The 17,499-nt window shown below is 37.4% G+C and overlaps 2 protein-coding genes across 2 annotated transcripts in view; both read right to left on the reverse strand.

The window, feature by feature from the left end:
• The window catches only part of LOC129433660 (uncharacterized), an 8,166-nt gene extending 550 nt beyond the window's left edge, over positions 1-7,616 (reverse strand). Inside the window, exons 1-6 of the mRNA XM_073854870.1 lie at positions 7,079-7,616; positions 4,534-4,637; positions 3,164-3,376; positions 1,592-2,668; positions 507-675; positions 1-419 (exon numbers count right to left, since the gene is read on the reverse strand). The exon at positions 1-419 is cut by the window's left edge and continues 550 nt beyond it. Coding sequence (XP_073710971.1) covers positions 284-419; positions 507-675; positions 1,592-2,668; positions 3,164-3,374 — 1,593 coding nt within the window. The 5' untranslated portion in view covers positions 3,375-3,376; positions 4,534-4,637; positions 7,079-7,616 and the 3' untranslated portion in view covers positions 1-283. The remainder of the gene's footprint in view (positions 420-506; positions 676-1,591; positions 2,669-3,163; positions 3,377-4,533; positions 4,638-7,078) is intronic.
• pde11a (phosphodiesterase 11a) overlaps positions 1-17,499 on the reverse strand; it is an 86,005-nt gene that overhangs the window by 9,932 nt on the left and 58,574 nt on the right. Inside the window, exons 11-14 of the mRNA XM_055215338.2 lie at positions 16,580-16,726; positions 16,280-16,387; positions 10,441-10,550; positions 10,097-10,187 (exon numbers count right to left, since the gene is read on the reverse strand). Of these exons, the coding sequence (XP_055071313.2) occupies positions 10,097-10,187; positions 10,441-10,550; positions 16,280-16,387; positions 16,580-16,726 (456 nt within the window). The remainder of the gene's footprint in view (positions 1-10,096; positions 10,188-10,440; positions 10,551-16,279; positions 16,388-16,579; positions 16,727-17,499) is intronic.

Consider the following 17,499-nt stretch of genomic DNA (forward strand, 5'->3'; position numbering starts at 1 on the left):
AAGACAGTCAAACTCTGATCAACGAAATATGTCTCTTGAAGGGCTGGTCGACCTTTTGTCATGTTGAAAAAAGACCCTGGGTTAAAATTACTCCGCACTTACACTTGAAACTGTATTATGAAAAATCACGATCACAAACACATCTTAAATGTACAGTATGCCAATTTACTTTAAATCCCGTAACACTTCACTAATGTAAAACTTACATTAAAATCTAAATTTGCAACTAGAATTTTCCATTTTCAAAATAATAAAGGTAGGCAATCAAAATGTACATCACAGTTTAATTTGTCTGTCTCCATTCATGATCAGCGAGATCAGCGATGAGGGTGAGGACTCTCGGGTTTACTGTCAGCTGCTTCTTGTTCTTCTTTGTTTCAACTTTTGTGCCCCTCTCAGGGTTGATGTTGAAGAAACACCTTTGTGAACACAAACATTTAAATTAATATAGTGATTTGTTTTAAATGTGTAAATAAAAAGAAACAATGTGCATACACACACTTTACCTCTGAAGGAACTCAAGCGTGGAACCCAGATCTACTGGATAGTGGATGTTCAGGCAGTAGTAGCTACCAAACATCAAGCAGATTGCAGTGGTGAAGTTGGAAATTTGGTCGTTCACAATCTTGCCGTCTATGCTGAGCATGAACTGCCTTGCACCATAGCAGCAGGTTCCTGCAAAGAACAGCACATCAGCTATTACCATTCAATAGTGCAAATATAAAATGTTTTGAATGATGCACAATAACAGAACAGAGCAGACTGTTTTGTAGTGAATCACATTACATGATCTTTTACTTTCTCAGTACAAGCATTTTTAAAGCGTAACTCTTGCCAAGATGGGTGTTTTTGTGATTGTACACGAGTCAAACGTTTGGTTAAAAGCATAAATACGTCCGAAGCGCCACTTTTAAGCTTTTCCATGTTGTCGTTTTCTAGTCAAATGTCCTTTTGAATGGGAATAGTACGGCCACTACTATTTTGATACATGATTGCTTCAAAATTGCTATTTTTAAAACACTAAGATGGCTCGACACAACATGAAACTTTGATTGAAGTATCATCAGTGTCTGTACACATGAACTCGAGCATTGAAAACATTGTTGGTGTACAAAGAGTTTACTAAAAAGAAAGGTTTTGAACAACTAACTTTTTGACTGGCAAGTTGGCGGCCAGGAGAAAAACCAAGTAAGTTGTTCAAAACCGTTCTTTTTAGTAAAGTATGTGTACACTAACAATGTTCTCAATGCTCAAGTTCGTGTGTAGAGACACTGATGATACTTCAAAGTTTCATGTTGTGTTGAGCCTTCTTAGTGTTTTTAAAATAGGGATTTTGATGCGATCATGTATCAAAATAGTAGTGTCCCCAAGATTCCCCATTCAAAAAGCCATTTGACCTGAAAACGACAACATGGACAAGCTTAAAAGTGGCACTTTGGACATAATTATGCTTTTAAACAAAAGTTTGACTGGAGTACATTCAGAACAGCACCCCAGGATGCATTTTGGTGCGAGTTGCAATTTAAACTTGACCGTGTATTTTATGCAACATGTCAATACAGACCCCTTCAGTAAACTGGAATAAACTTACCACATACAATGATGCAAGGGGTCACAGGCAAGCCTTCCACTTGGACTTCATTTGCCAGGCATGTCTCCTCTACGTAGTGGAAGAGGTGCTCCTCTTTTTCATTGAAGTAGGAGAGAATAAGCAGCACCATATCCTTGATGTCACCTGAGCTGCCCTCCAACGGCCCTCTCAGAAATTTCAGCTTTATTGCAGTCTCCAAGACCCGTTTGGTCTTGTCTGCACAGACAGTTGTCATAAAGTTCAAAAGCCGTTTTCCCTTTTTTTCTACACTATTGAGAAAAGTATCCTTAAGTGGTAGTCCTGTGAGCTCTAGGAAATGGACGGTCATCCCAATTTCTTCAAATAAAAAAGGCCATTCTTCTATTAGGTGTTGGAGATCTGTTCCTGTGTTTATTGCTTGACGTTGGGAGTAGTAAGTGCACTTCATAAGGGCTTTTACCTCTTCTGGACTGAAAGTATGCTGTTCACGAAGCATCTTCATTTTATCCTTCTTCTCCTGTTGGCTTTCCAATGTCTCACTGACTGGCATGAACTTCAAATTCCACTTTATGCAGCCATATGTGTCCTGAACAACTGCCCTTTGCTCAGCTGGGATTTCATCTGTGTCTGAGTCACCCGTTTCCGGTTTACGCCTCTTAATCCTTGATGCTGAAGGCCGCTTCACGTTGTCAATGCGGGCTTGTAGCTGTTTGACTAGTGAGTGATATCCTGCTCCCACTACCTCACCTTCTATGACATCTTTTAGGGACTGTGGATACTTGGCAACAATTTTTTTGGCAACTTCTGTAGACTCTAGTTTACTTGGAGATGCACAAGTGTTCATCATTGCAGAGACAACAATCCGGATCATTTCACGCCGTAAACGTGGGCTTGGCCTTTTCCCTCTCTCCAAGCACTGCATCAAGTCTTCAGGAAATGTTCCCCATGGAATCTGAAAGCTGTCAACCCAATCTGCAGTTCTAATCAGATTGCTGGTTGAGGTGCAAGGTGAGAGTGAGGAGTGAGTGGAGTTAGAAGAGGTGAGAGGTGAGACTGAAGGACTGACAGCTGACTGGCTGTGGGTTTCAGGGCTCTGAACTGTAAAACAAAAATAATAAAATTAAAGATGTATTAAACTGATTGGTGGTCTGTGTACCATTAGTTCATTTGATATTCAGAATTGCAAATGAAATATCAAACAGATGAAAATCTTCTGCCTAGCGAAGATCTAAAATTTCTATCATAGAATCTGCTCACTGTTCTGACGAGAATATGATGGAAGATGATTGAAACGTAATGTGTATAAGCCGCAGAGATATAGATTTTTTTGCAAATTTTGTGTAGAAATTGTGGCTTATAGTCGGGAAATTACGATATGTGAAGTATACATGGTGGTCTATCCAAAGTCACCAGCGTCGTTGGCATAAGGCAGCAGTTTTCAAAATCAAATTTGCACCTGTGCTCGTTTTTCAACATGTTTTTTTTCTGTGAGCATAAAAACTAATGTTTGGTATTTCTATTGAATATCAAATGAACAAATGGTGATTGAACCATTGATATATGTTCAAGTAAATTCTGTTGATTTGTACTTACTGGTTTGTTTCCATGCAGCAACCAATCTTCTCGCTTGTATTGGTCGTAAAACTGATGCAAGATCAGCCTCCTGTAAAAAGTGAAAATCCTCAGTGGTCTCAACCCCCAATGATTGTAGTGTCTCCTCCACAAGGTTTAGAATTGGGTCTGGGAGGTCTGGCAACACCTTAGTAATGGAACTTCTGATGTTGTTTTGCTCTGAAATATCCATTTCTAAGAATGAAAAAGTGAATTAAGTTCAGTTTACATAAGAATGAAAGACCATAGAAAGGCATTCATTATTGTGACAGCACACTGTGTTTCAATGGAACCAATTGATATCCATCCTTCTGGTAAGATGGCAATGGATAGAAATCAGTTAAGTCAATGATGTTCAGACAGTGCATCCTTTCATTGTCCTTTTTAATGGAGTACATATGGAAATGAGCTAAGAACTCAGCACTGTACACTGACACAATAAAATGAATAGTGTCATTTTTCATCAAAATAAGCACTAGTTCACCAAACTCCACGTTAGCCATATTACCAGTCACAAGGAATTGTCCTTTTTTGTACAATGTTCCCTTATAAGACATTTCTACTGTGACCTGTGTGTCAATATCAGTGAAGCCAAACTGTCTGACTGCATCTTGAATGGCTTGACTGTAGAGTTCCAGGTAAAATGGGGAACTGTCTTTGACTTGCAGGACAACTTGGCCAAGTGATCCTGCTGAGAGGTAAGCCTGCAGCATTTGATGTCTTTCGGAGAGAGTAAAGCAGAGGTTTTTGAAATTCTTTAAATTCCTTGCACATGTCTTGAAATAACTGTGCTTGCTCTCGAATCTCATCGTCCAGAGTCTGATCAAAGGGCCAAATTTCAAAATGAGTGCCGGATAATGACGTAAATAATGATGCTTGGGTTTCAGCTTAGTGTTTGGGAACAGAGCTTTTCTTGACTCTAAATATTCTTGAATTAGAACATCAAGAAATGCAACCTGAGGCACAGAGATTTTCTGAGCGCATACCATGTCCACAATGTCTTTTAGCTGCAGAATCAACTGCCAAACATCATCAGCTGTGTCTTTCACTAGGTCACCAATTAAAAGGGGCAGCAGCCTCAGAAATTCCAGTTCTGTATGGCCTGTCCTGACAGTTTCTTTGCTAGAGGCTTGACTGTACACGGCTTTGTAGAAGCATCAGATGCACAGTATTTGAACTGATTAATGCGCCGATTCAGAGTGGAGTAAGTGAACCATTTCTTTGTCTTTACGAAATACTTAAGACACAGTGCAACATCATAGGACAAAATGCCCTCAAAGATGTCATGGCCTAGACAAGGTGGCAGACCTGGCTGACAAACATGAAAGTAATTTAAAGAGTTGAAAACTGACCTGAACTTCACTCCTTCTGATGTATCTTCAGTCTGGAGGCGCTCAATGGCAGAATCGTACTTCTCAATGGTGCGCTCTGGTCCACACAGATTTGGATCATCACCCTGAAATTCAGATCGAGTTATGAGACAGTACCGACAAAAATATTGAGAACAACTGAAATTTTCAGAAAAACCACCAATGCAATGCGAGCCCAAATTATCGCCAGCAATGCAATACAAGGTCCCTCTGACTACCGTTTTATGAGATGTCACTATCCCATTCTCCTCCAATTCCTTCAAGTCGCCTAGAAATTCAGAGAACACCTTAGCATGGCCAAATTCTTTGAAATCTTTCTCTCTGCACAATAAAACAAGTGACATGTGGTCTGTGTCAGACCGTACATGAAGTGGCAGATTAGCAACAGACACATAAACAGCTAATACTTTATGTTTGGTCTTTGCAGAGCCTAGAGGATTTACAACTTCAAAGGCATCCTGGTATAGCACTAACTTTAAACAGGATGGGTTTTGCACAAAAAAATCTTTGTTCTTAAATATTTGACCATCACTAATGTCGCTTAGAACATCCACAGAAGTCTCAGTCGAGTGCGCTCCTGATACACAACTCAACCATAGATCAGACTCTAACAAACATTTTAAAGTCTCCCTCACTGGAACATAATAGGCAAACCTGTCTCTCCGATTCTCATCTCTTCCTAAAAACAATTTCTTAGGCTCAATAAAGTTGAACATTTTTTTGAAAGACTGCGTTCTTGAGTATGCTGTCCTCATCGGCCCTGTATGACATGCAGAAAACAGATCGAAACCTTTAACAGACTCACAAACTTTGGTGATGTCCTCATCTGACAATGGTGTCTCATTTTTTAACAATGAACTAAGTTTACTCAAAGTATATGTCTGACCCAAGTCGTGAATGTTTTGCATCTCCTCAACAATATTCTGAATGGTCGAAGCAGGTAGCATAAACTGCCCCTGTAATTTTAAGTAAAACAAACTGACATTTCTGAGAAAAAGATCACTAAAATTTTCTGCTATATCCATATCACCTTCATCTGTCTCTACCTCATTCACTTGAGGGCCAAAGCTATCTGATTCAGTTACAACAGTTGCAACCGATGACTGAGATGCAGATTCTCTGTACAAGTCACTGATACTGCCATCTGAAAAATCTCTGTGTTTCCGCGACATGTGAGATGTAAATGAAGATTTGATATTGAAAACACCTTTGCATCCAGTCACTGGACAACCTACTGCACATCCTTCAGCAATATGTTCCTTCAAGTGTGTTAACAGATCCTTGATCTCTTGACATTGGTGTTCACACAATGCAACTGGGCATCTATAAGTATTAACAACAGCCCTAACACTAACAGGGGCAGCAGGTACGTTATGCTTGCGGTAGAAATGTGCCTTAAATGCTCCATATCTGACAAATGCCCTACCGCAACCGGCACCACAACACTTAAATAAACAATGTGGTTCATTTCGATGCAATTTGCAATGAAGAACATAACCTTTGATTGTCTTCACTGACTTTCCACAGAAATTGCAATTCAACATTTCAAGCTATATTTAACTTCACTGTGAGGGCAATACAAAACTTGAGATGCAGCTTGATAAGATATTCGTGATGTAGCAAACTTCAACAACAACAAAAAAACAGTAACTTTAGCAAAAATTTAAGGTTATCTCTCGAATAAAAAAATGTTCCTCACCAAAGCAGGACATTCAATACAACCATCCGGACCGAGCAGCACTAGCTAAACAAAGTGAGCCCTGCCACTGAACAGAAAAAGGCGCAATTCTTCTAGTTAAAAGAGTCAACCGTTACCTGGCTATTTTCAAAAAACAATGCTGGCATATGATAGGTTCAAATATAGGTGATGCAAGATATCCAGTATTCACAGAAGCGAGGGAAAATTATCAATGTGGTTCGTTCATCGTGACGAAGTTTGCAATAAAGAATAAGCTTCTAAATGTATACACTGACTTTGCACAGAAATAACAATTCAACATTTAAAGCTACATTTAACTTTGAGGGCAACACAAAAATGTTGAGATGCACCGTGTTAAGACATAGCAAACTTCAACTCACCTAAAACAAAAAGAAAACAACAACCAAGTTTCGAGTAACTTTTTAATAAAACTTTGTTCCTCTAAAAGACTTACTGTCGATGGTCGATACAACCACCCGGATAGAGTACCACAACTAACGTTAAGCACTGTCTGCCACTGAATGAGAAAAAAGGCGCAAACGTCTAATGTCACGCCTTACATTTGAAAACACTGCTGAGGGTTCAAATCCCTGGGTACAAGACGTATTCCCAGAAGCATGGGAAACAACTCGAATAAACAATTACAATGTCTGAACTGCACGACCCAAAGAACACGTTAAGCATGGTACATCGCAATGTTAGCCTAATGTATATGAGCCTACGTATCACACCAGCAAGTTGGGTTAGCTAATAATATAATCACTAACTTACATGAAGAAAAGCAGCGCAGTGAGGTAGAATTATAAGGACAAAAAATACATATATTACCTTTGTCTGGTCTTCTTGTCCGAGTCGAGATGCTTTTCTTTTCTCAGCGTCTTTTCAGTCTGCACACGGAGCCTCGCGCCACGCTGGTCTAAGCGTGTGTAGCCTCAAACTTTCTTTCGAGGCGTCTTTCGAGGCGCCTGCTTCAAACAACGTATTTACGGTCTCTCCTAATAATATGGCTTTAATAAATGAGATTTTTAATAACAAATTCCAGTGTCACACTATTTTGATGCCAAAGTGAAACGTTTCTCACTTCGAAGGCTGCATCCTCCGGATATCGCATATGCAGGCTGCATACGCCATCACATACCTTGACGAAGGCTATTTGCCGAAACGTTGGTTAAAATAAAATTATTTTGCAAGTGAGGGTGCAGTCAATTTTTTTTGCTATATATTTGCATACGCCATCAAACCTGGTTTATTTAAATGAACTAAGCATTACATTCGCAAGTCATAAGCATATTACAACAATTTACGATTAACTACGAATATTTTTCAACTTTATAATTGTTAATATACACTGAAATAAGGCAGTTTAGATAACGTATGCAGCCTGCAAATGCGTTTTTCGTATTGAGAAACGGCCATTAAGTCATCATGCTTACTGCTTCAAACTGATTTTCTCAATTGCTAAAACACTAAACCCTATTGTCTGAACCAAATGCTCAGTTGCCTGAACCCACTGATTGAATCAGTCACTCTTTTGGCAAAACCATAAGCACAAATCCCTGCTGAAAAAAAACAGCATCAAACCAGCATGGGAATTATGCTGGTCTATGCTGGTTTAGCTAGTGGTCACAGCATACCAGCACCAAAACACAACATATGCTGGTATGGCCAGCATGAGATGCTGGTGCTAATGCTGGTTTAGCTGGTCGTAATGCTGGTTTGTTGCTGGTTTAGCTGGTGCTAATGCTGGTGCTAATGCTGGTTTGATGGTTTAGCTGGTGTTCACTAGCAAACGAGCACCAAAACACAACATATGCTGGTCTTGCTGGTTATTTCAGCAGGGATTTTCTTTAGACACAAATTGCCAACAAATTTTCATTGTGATGCACCCGTGCTGCATAATGGTGAGCACAGGTGACAAAAGTCAAGCACAATTAAAGCACAAGTGTCACCACTTGAACACAACAACTCAAAATTGATCACACTTGTGGCTAATTATGTGAGGGAACATATACAATACAGCCAGTTCAAAGAGCACTGGTTTGTAATGGATAGAAATCTGAGAGGAAGAGTTTGTGTGAGAGGACGTCAAGGTGTTCAGCGAAGACAAAGGAAAGTAATATCTGATGAAATCAGAACTACTATGATTGACCATGTTTGGCACAAGATTTCTGTTTTGTCTTTTTGTACAAGTGCTAAATGCACAGGTTTTTTTGGTTTGTTTTGCAACATGCATTTAGCATACAGTGAACAATAAACATTTATTTCTCGAGTTTTATGTCCTGACCATTGTGTTTTTCTATTTTTCTACGTATTGTTTAGTGACTGTTCCGTAGTGTTTAATTTTGATTGACTCGGGACACGATTTGACAACATAGTTCAGTTTTGAGCACAGATTAAACTGTTTTGAGGTGAAAGTTTGGTTTTGCAAGAAGAGTCTGAGGTTTTGTAAATGTAGCTTGAAAATTGGGTTTTGTGTTCACAGTTTAGAGAAAAGGAGATCAGCATTCAAGAAATGTGTCTTAGCAATCGAGGAAAAACTAGTATACTTTTTTCCTACTATGGAAGTGAATGGGGTCCACGAATGGTTTGGTTATAAACATTTCTCAATATATTTTCCTTTGTGTTCATCAGAACAAAGACATTTACAGGTTTGTAACAACATGAAAGTGAGTAAATGATGACAGAATTTTCATTTTTGGGTGAACTATTCCTTTCATGTCCTGAGCATTGTGTTTTCTATTTTTCTACGTAGTGTTTAGTGACTGTTTCGTAGTGTTTTTAATTTTGATTGACTCGGCACGATTTGACAACACAGATTGAACTGTTTTGAGGTGAAAGTTTGGTTTTGCAAGAACAGTCTGAGGTTTTGTGAATGTAGCTTGAAAATTGGGTTTTGTGTTCACAGTTTAGAGTAGCCTACAGGTGTAAAATATGTATTTTGCATTTTTTTTTTATTTTAGGATGTTTGTCTTAAAGGTTTTGGATTTTTGACTTTGAAACTAAGCAATCAACAAAATTTATTTTTTCATAACCCTTTCCCCCAACTTTACTAGGGGTGCAGCCAACTGTTTTGAAGGAAATGTTTTTTTACAGCCATTTACTGTTGAAATTTCACAGTTCTTCACTGTAATTTCCTATATTTAATGATAGTAAAAAATACAGTGGTGTGTTGTTTCTTGATTCAGGGTAAATCAATGTATCTACTACAGTAATAAACTGTTTTGTGTTTTATGGTCTGTTATTGTAGCCAATTTACAGTTCTTCACTGTAATATTCCACACATTTTGACAGTAAAATTTAAGTTTTGTGCTGTTTCTTGACTTAAGGTAATTAGATGTTTTTTCTACAGTGATATACTGCTTTAGGTTTTATGGTCAATTACTGTAGCCAATTCATAGTTCTTCACCGTAAATTACACATATTTTGATAGTAAAATTAAAGTTTTGTGCCGTTTCTTGATTTAGGGAAATTTGATTTTTATTTAACAGTGATACACTGTTTTCAATTTTACGGTCTATTGCTGTTGCCATTTCACAGTTTCCCCCTGTAATTTTTACAGACTTTTTTTACAGTGTAGGGCTACTGTAGAAACATGATGTCGACTTTCATGTGTCTACCCGCGATGTATGGAGATAAAAAACGCTCATTCTAAGGAAATAAAAACAATACAGTTTACTATGTAAGGTCTTTATACACCACTGATAATATAGCTATGTAGTTTATATTGCATTTCTGTCAAGAGATTCTTCTAAAAGTTACACAACGCACTTTTAAAACAAAACAGTTTTAAGGTCTTAAATGGTTAATATTGAGACTGAACTTATCTGTTGTTTTGTAAAGGTTTACCTCGCTCTGTAGGATCATGACAGCGTGGTTAAAGTGATGATGTTCAAGTGTTGCTGATGTCCCGTACAAAAGAGAGAGAGCTGAGCCTGTCCTGAGACAAACACAAATATTCAAATATGCCTGAAAGACCCCAAATCAACCCCATAATAAATCCAAAACCTAAAAAACACCAGCAAACTAATAGTGAAGGCTGAAGACATAGAGAGACTTTGGTGGATATGCTGTAATATGTACAGTATTTGTGTGTTTTTATAAAGAGTGAAGTGTTGAGTTTAGGTTCTGGACATTGAGTTTTATATTGGACATTGATGGATGAGTAACAGCAGTAATTGTTTGGCTCTCACTTGGCCTGGAATGCATTGTTTGTTCCTCTGTGGTCCAAATCATGGCAAATACAGCCGACTATCAGGGCCAAAATCTCCATCTCCGACAGCGTCTCCTGAAATCCAGCCGTCTGAAAACAAAACAAACACAATCCCGCTGTTTTATGTGTACTAAACCAGAGGACATCAACTCAATGGTCGGAAGATCTCTCCACACTCTTGTTCATGAAAATCAGACAGAGTTTAGTGTAGGACACAACACAAGACAAGTCTGTCCCCTTTAACCTCTTTGGTGATTTTTTACCTAAACACCTTGTAGGCGCTATTTGATCTTTCCTTTCATTTGAAAGCTTTCTGATCCTAAAGCCCTATTCGGACGAGACTAGTTTTACCATGGGAGGTTTGAGAAACAGACATTTTACAGACATAGATTGTGATTTAAAACTCATCTGAATAGAGCTTAAGACTCAACTCATTTCTTTAATTCTCCAGCTGTGGTCTTTGGAGATTTTTGTCTACTATTCACCTCGCTTTACATTAAGACAATATAGACACACATCCTCTTGCAGACAGATTTATAACAATGAAAAAATCTTCATTATTCTTCTGATGATGAACGTGGGAATTTCAATGTGTCTCATTTTTTTTACATTTACATTTAGCAGACGCTTTTGTCTAAAGCGACTTACATGAGGTAACAATAGAAGCAATTATAGCAACACAAGAACAGCAATACATAGCTGCACTAGAACTCATCAAGCCTAACACGGTATACATTGCCATGTTTTTTTATTAAGGACAGAAAAGATAAAGATAGAAAAATAGAAAAAGATTTTAAACTCTGTATTAGTAAGTGAGGTGTTGGCAGAAAAGATGGGTTTTAAGTCGATTCTTAAAGACTGCTACAGAATCAGCAGATCTGGTCGCAACCGGCAGATCATTTCACAGATGTGGAACAGATCCAGAGAAGGTACGTGATAGCCACTATATCTATAGGTACATACACTCACTTGTAAAACTACACTTGAGACCAACTAAACTCTTATCACAAAGCCTCTTGATTGTAAATAGTGCTGTCGAGAATGCTGTTTTTGTTGATCATCAAATTACATCAAAATATGTCTGTCAAATAATCCTTGTAATGTACGGAGACCTTACATATGCTCAGGCTATATAAACCTGTGTCTATAGTCCTCAGCAAAGAGTCAGAGCTACCACAGAAAAGAGCAAAGGCCAAAGTAAGCTGACAGTATAAATCATGATTGGGCCTGAAGAAAAACTACATTTACACAAAGAAATTTGCTTAATGAACGTTCTGTATCAAACCACACGGATCTGGATGCTTTATGGATGCGTTCAGGAATAAAACACAAATGAACACTGATGGCTGAATATCTGAAAGATCATGACCACCCAGTGAAGATGTGAAAGATTTCAAATGGAATATTTCATGTTTTATATCTTGGCCCGTATAAAAGAACTAAACCAACCATTCAAATTCATGATGGCTTTTGGATGTGAAATTGGTCAGAACCATTTGACGAATATTCATCTTTAGTGGAATGATCTGGGTCGGGTTTCCCAAAAGCATCGTAAGTAGATCGTAAAAACGAACGTACGAATCATCTTAGAATTACGGGCCGTTTCCCAAAAGCTTCATAGCTGAAGTAGCACTTAAAAATCATCGTAGATCTACGAGTGGTCTGGAGTAATAGTTAATTCATAAGTGCATCGTAAGACAACAGTGTTACAAGGTCACCTGCAGGACAACCAGCAAATTACACTCCTGCAATGACGATAATGTAATGTTTTAAATGTAGGCTACATTTATTTATTGGGGTTTTCTTTGCTTATTTGTTTAAATTACTTTAATATAATATATTTAACATTCAAATGAAAAATAAAATTTAAATGACTAAACATAAATTAACAAAGAAGGAAAACGTATTTGGTACAATTTTGGTAAAAGTTGGTACTAGCAAATTGATAATTGTTCATACCCATTTCTGCTATAATTCATATGGCTACAGTAAAAAAAATTTTTTTTGAAGGGTATGGCATCTGATTAAAAAAACCAAATAAATATTTACGGTACAATGCAATAATTCATAATAATAAATAAACATAGATAATAAACAACAACAAATAATAATAATCTAAACTATAATATAAAATACAGAAGGCATTTCGCAGTGGGACGAGTCCTAAATAAATACGGAAAAGAATATTTCATGAACAATTTTAAAACATTTAAAAAGCCATTGAACAATAATGAAAAATATTATAAAAAATATTAGTGCACATCAGCTGAAGATCATTAGCCTAAACAAGCTTGTGCTACAAATTTGAGTCATTCTATTGGTGACATTTTATTTTTTTATTTTTTTTATTTATTTATTTAGAAAAGGGACAGTGTACATTAATTAACATTTGTATATGTAAATGTACCCAAATTAGCCCTAGGGCTAGTTTTCATTGGTAGTCCCTTTGCCAGATGTTATTAGGCTCCAAGCTAAAACAGAAATGGTTAAACATTACAACAACAATACATCAATACATTACAGCAATCAACAGTTAAAATTCATGAACACCTCTATTAAACACAATTAAATACAACAAGTCTATACTAAATTTAATATTATAAGTAATCCTAATAAAAATAATAATAAACATAGCAACATTAATGTTCACATTGTTGGTTATGAAGAAGCCATTTCTTAAGATTAAACTTAAAAGAGATATAAATATTTTAGCACTTGACAAACAGATAGCGACTCGTAGCTGCGAGCGATCGTTATACGTGCATCTTTGGGAAACGCACGTAAATAAACAATGAATGTTCGTTAAGTAGCTTGTAGAAAGCGCTCTTAAGTGCTAAGCTCAATCGTTATCGGGAAACCCAGCCCTGATCAGCCAAAAAATAGAAAGGACGTTTTACCTTAAATCCATGTGAATGCGCAGAAGAAATGTGCCTTATATATTTGTAGGCATTTGTAGAAAATAGTATTTGAGGTATTCAGTTGAACTAAATGAAAACATGGTGCAAACTTTTTTGATTTTTAGTTGCACCTCTTTTTTGATGGTTGAGCATCCTATTTTCCTAACATTTTTTGTAGGTATTGATTTTAACTCAACTTTTCTTTTTGAAATTCTGTATTCTGAAAAGAAGCCCAAATCTGCTTTCATTGCCTGTAAGAGCTGTGATAGGTTTCATCAAGGATTCACCACCAAAAATCAAAACACCTGCACACAGGACCATGTTTGACCGTTAACCCACAGATGTTCCATACAGTCCATATAGTGAAAATTATTGATACGCTTAGTAAATACGAGCAAAGTAAGCTATGAAAATAAATCACCATTGCTTATTGTATTGATTCTGATGTGCAGCAATAGATATGGTGGCTGTAATAAGATATAGTGGCTATCGCGTACCTATAGATATAGTTGCTATCGGGTATCTATAGATATAATGGCTATCACGTACCTACAGATATAGTGGCTATCGCATACCTATAGATATCACAGATATTATAGATATTACACCTATAGATATAGTGGCTATCGCAAACTTATAGATATAGTGGCTATCGCGTATGTTTAGATATACACTGCAAAAAATGATTTAAGAAAAAAATTTCTTAGTATTTTTGTCTTGTTTTCAGTAAAAATATCAAAAAATTCTTAAATTAAGATGCTTTTTCTTGATGAGCAAAACGACCCAAGAAAATAAGTCTAGTTTTTAGACCAAAAATATCAAATTGAAGAGATTTTGTGCATAAAACAAGCAAAAAATCTTGAAATGTTTCTTAAACACTAAATTTTTTAAATTCTAAGATTTTTTTTCTTGAAAATCTTTTTTTGCAGTGTAGTGGCTACTGCGTACCTATAGATACAGTGGCTATCGTGTAGAACAGTGGTTCTCAAACTGGGGGCCGCGAGATGGTGCCAGGGGGGCCCCAGTTTTATGACGTTTTATAAAATAAATTAATTTATCATGAATTCTGTGCAATTAAACCTAAAAAAAATAAGACTACTAATCAACAGCACTTCTTCATATCATTTAATATGTTTTGATTAAACAAAAGTTGAGTTTTAGAACAGTTTCTTGTCATAAATTTTCTTTGGGGGGGGCGCGAAGGAATGCGCCGTACACAAGTGGGGGGCGCACACCGCACGCTGAAAAAGTTTGAGAACCACTGGTGTAGAAGGCTATATGTGAAGCATCAGCTGCTTAAAATTGTAGTAATGTTATACTGCATTGTCCCTGTTAAATAAACAAATAAATAAATGAATGCTCTCGGCACGTATTATACTTTCATTAAATACTTTCGCTTCAAATCCACTTAATCCCTGGCCTCAGGCCATTCAGAAATACCTGTTTCCTGGCAGAATCCATTAAAGAAGACATTTCACAAGACTTTTTTAAGATCTAAAATAAATCTTTGGTGTCCCCAGAGTATGCATGTGAAGTTCTAGCTCAAAATATCATAGAGATAATTTATTATAACATGTTAAAATTGCCATCTCTCTCTCTCTCTCTCTCTGCACTAAATGGCAGTGCCGTGGTTGGATAGTGCAGATTTAGGGGCGGTGTTATTATAATAAGATACCCTTCTGACATCACAAGGGGAGCCAAATTTCAATTACCCATTTTTTTACATGCTTGCAGAGAATGGTTTACCAAAACTAAGTTACTAGGTGTCACGGTCCTGTCGGACATCCGTGCTAGATGTAGGTCTGAGTGCATCTGACAGGACCGTGGCAGTATCATGTTCTGTGTGGGGACATGTGGGATCACATTCTGTGTGTGGCTTCCACATGTTCCCGGTGTCTTGTTGCTGTCGTGATCTTGCCAGACCTTAGTATAGATTCAGGTCTATGTTCTGTGGGCAAGGTCAGGGCAGCAGTGTGTGTACGTGGGAACACGTGTGTTCACATCATATCTGTGTGACACGTGTTCCCAGTGTTTTGTGGCTGTCATGGTCTTGCCTGACCTTGGTTATTATCCAGAGGGCAGGACCAGGGCAGCATTGTTTTATGTGGGAATACGTGTGTTTTCACATCATGTATGTGTAACACGTATTCCCAGTGTCTTGTCACTTTTACCCTACTCCCTTATGTACTCGTGTCTTACGTGATTAATGATGTTCACCTGTTCCCCATTGATGTGCTGTCTATATAATGCCCTCTCGTCCTCTGTTGTGTGCGCGATCATTGTTGAATTCTTTACGTGTATATGCTTCGTGTTAGATCTGTTCCAGTTTTGTGTTTCATCACAGTGTTTGGTTACTTTCTGTTTTTACCCCCTCGTGGGTGTTTCAGTTATTTATTAATAAAGCATAGTTTATTCTTGTATTTGAGTCTGCGTTTGGGTTCTCGTTTAGTTTTCCTTTTTCGGTGTTTACACACCGTGACACTAGGTTGATCTTTTTAAAATTTTCTAGGTTGATAGAAACATTGGGGATTATAAAACTTAAACATGGAAAAAGCCTGATCTTCATCAGGCTTTATACGTCCCCTTTAAGTCAGACGCACTTTTTTTGCATCTTTATATGTTTATATATATAGTTAAAAATCAATAAACTAATTAAAATACACATCAACCCAAGAACCAAACTCAATCATTAAAGCAGCACTCTAATCTTATCTACACAGGGTTAATTTATCACTACCTAACCATAGCCACTAACAGTTCAACCTATTATGAGATCATAACCAATCACAAAATTTAAGATGTTTGAATATTCACACAGTTATGCGGTTTCATGATATATCACTGTTGTCAGATCTGAATGTTACTTCTGCCCTTTCATCTAATACTGATCTCAGAACAGCTTCCATACACTGGGTTACTTACTGTCAGCATTGAAAACATGCACTGGCACACATTGAAGGCGTGTCTCCAGTTATGATACAGAACCATGCGGTAGTTCTTCCTCACTGTCAACAGCCAACGACAAAGAGTCTGACAGAAACATAAAGAGAGATTTGATTTATTTAAGTGAACTAACTAGTGTATACTATAACAACAGTAGTAACAGATTTAACACAACAGTCCTATGTAATAATGCTGCTAACATGCCAGTGTGAAACAAAAGCATCTGATATTCAGTAAAATATGACTTCTGACATTTGAAACAAGTGATTTTGTTTGGACCTCATAGTCGATCTTGAATTTTTGCACCATTCCCAACTCCATAAACATGCGCAGAGCTGCAGTGATCATGGCATCCACATCCAGAGAGAAGTCATCAAATGATAGTTTATCAATGCCCAGCTCACACACCAGAGGGATGTTTGCTGCCTGCAGAAAACAACAACAATAGAGAAAGAGAAAGAGAGAGAGAGAGAGAGAGAGAGAGAGAGAGAGAGAGAAATTATTGTTTTGTGAATGGATGGAAACTAGCTTAGCGTCATATTGTTCTGTGAGTGTTAATGCTGACTGAAGATCAGTTTGGTGTTAATGAGACACTGAAGACAGATTCACACATTTACAGTGATAATAAGAGAGCGCTGGCAGGAGGAGACGTGACGTCACTCACACTTTCTAATACTAGACAGTTATTAATAAAACTATTGATGTTCTGCATTATGATAAGGCGAGAATACATAAGATCATTGACATCAGATATGGCTTTCGACAGCTTTCAAACTGAATATAAATGCAAATAATAAATAAAAGTCAGGATGATGGAGTTACAGTATGATCTATTAAAATAGAGACTCTGGGCTCTATCTTACACCCGGCGCAATGCAGCGCAATGTGCAACACAAGTGTCATTTGCTAGTTTCCACCCTGCGCAATTATAATTTTCACGTTTAGCACCGCGTTGTTTAAATAGCAAATTCATTTGCGCCCATGGGCGTTCTGGTCTAAAAACGAGGTGTGTTCAGGCGCATTGTTGGTGCGTTGCTATTTTGAGGCAACTAAAATAGACTATGCCATTCACCAACAAAAACCTGCTCTAAAGTCTAAAGTCAATGATGCAATATGGTTTTTTGTTATTTAAAGAGCGCATTAGTAATATGCACCTAAACGGGACGACAACGCGGGTTTGCTTAACACATACATGAATG

This window comes from Misgurnus anguillicaudatus, chromosome 17 (genome assembly GCF_027580225.2).
Source record: "Misgurnus anguillicaudatus chromosome 17, ASM2758022v2, whole genome shotgun sequence".
Classification (NCBI taxonomy): domain Eukaryota; kingdom Metazoa; phylum Chordata; class Actinopteri; order Cypriniformes; family Cobitidae; genus Misgurnus; species Misgurnus anguillicaudatus.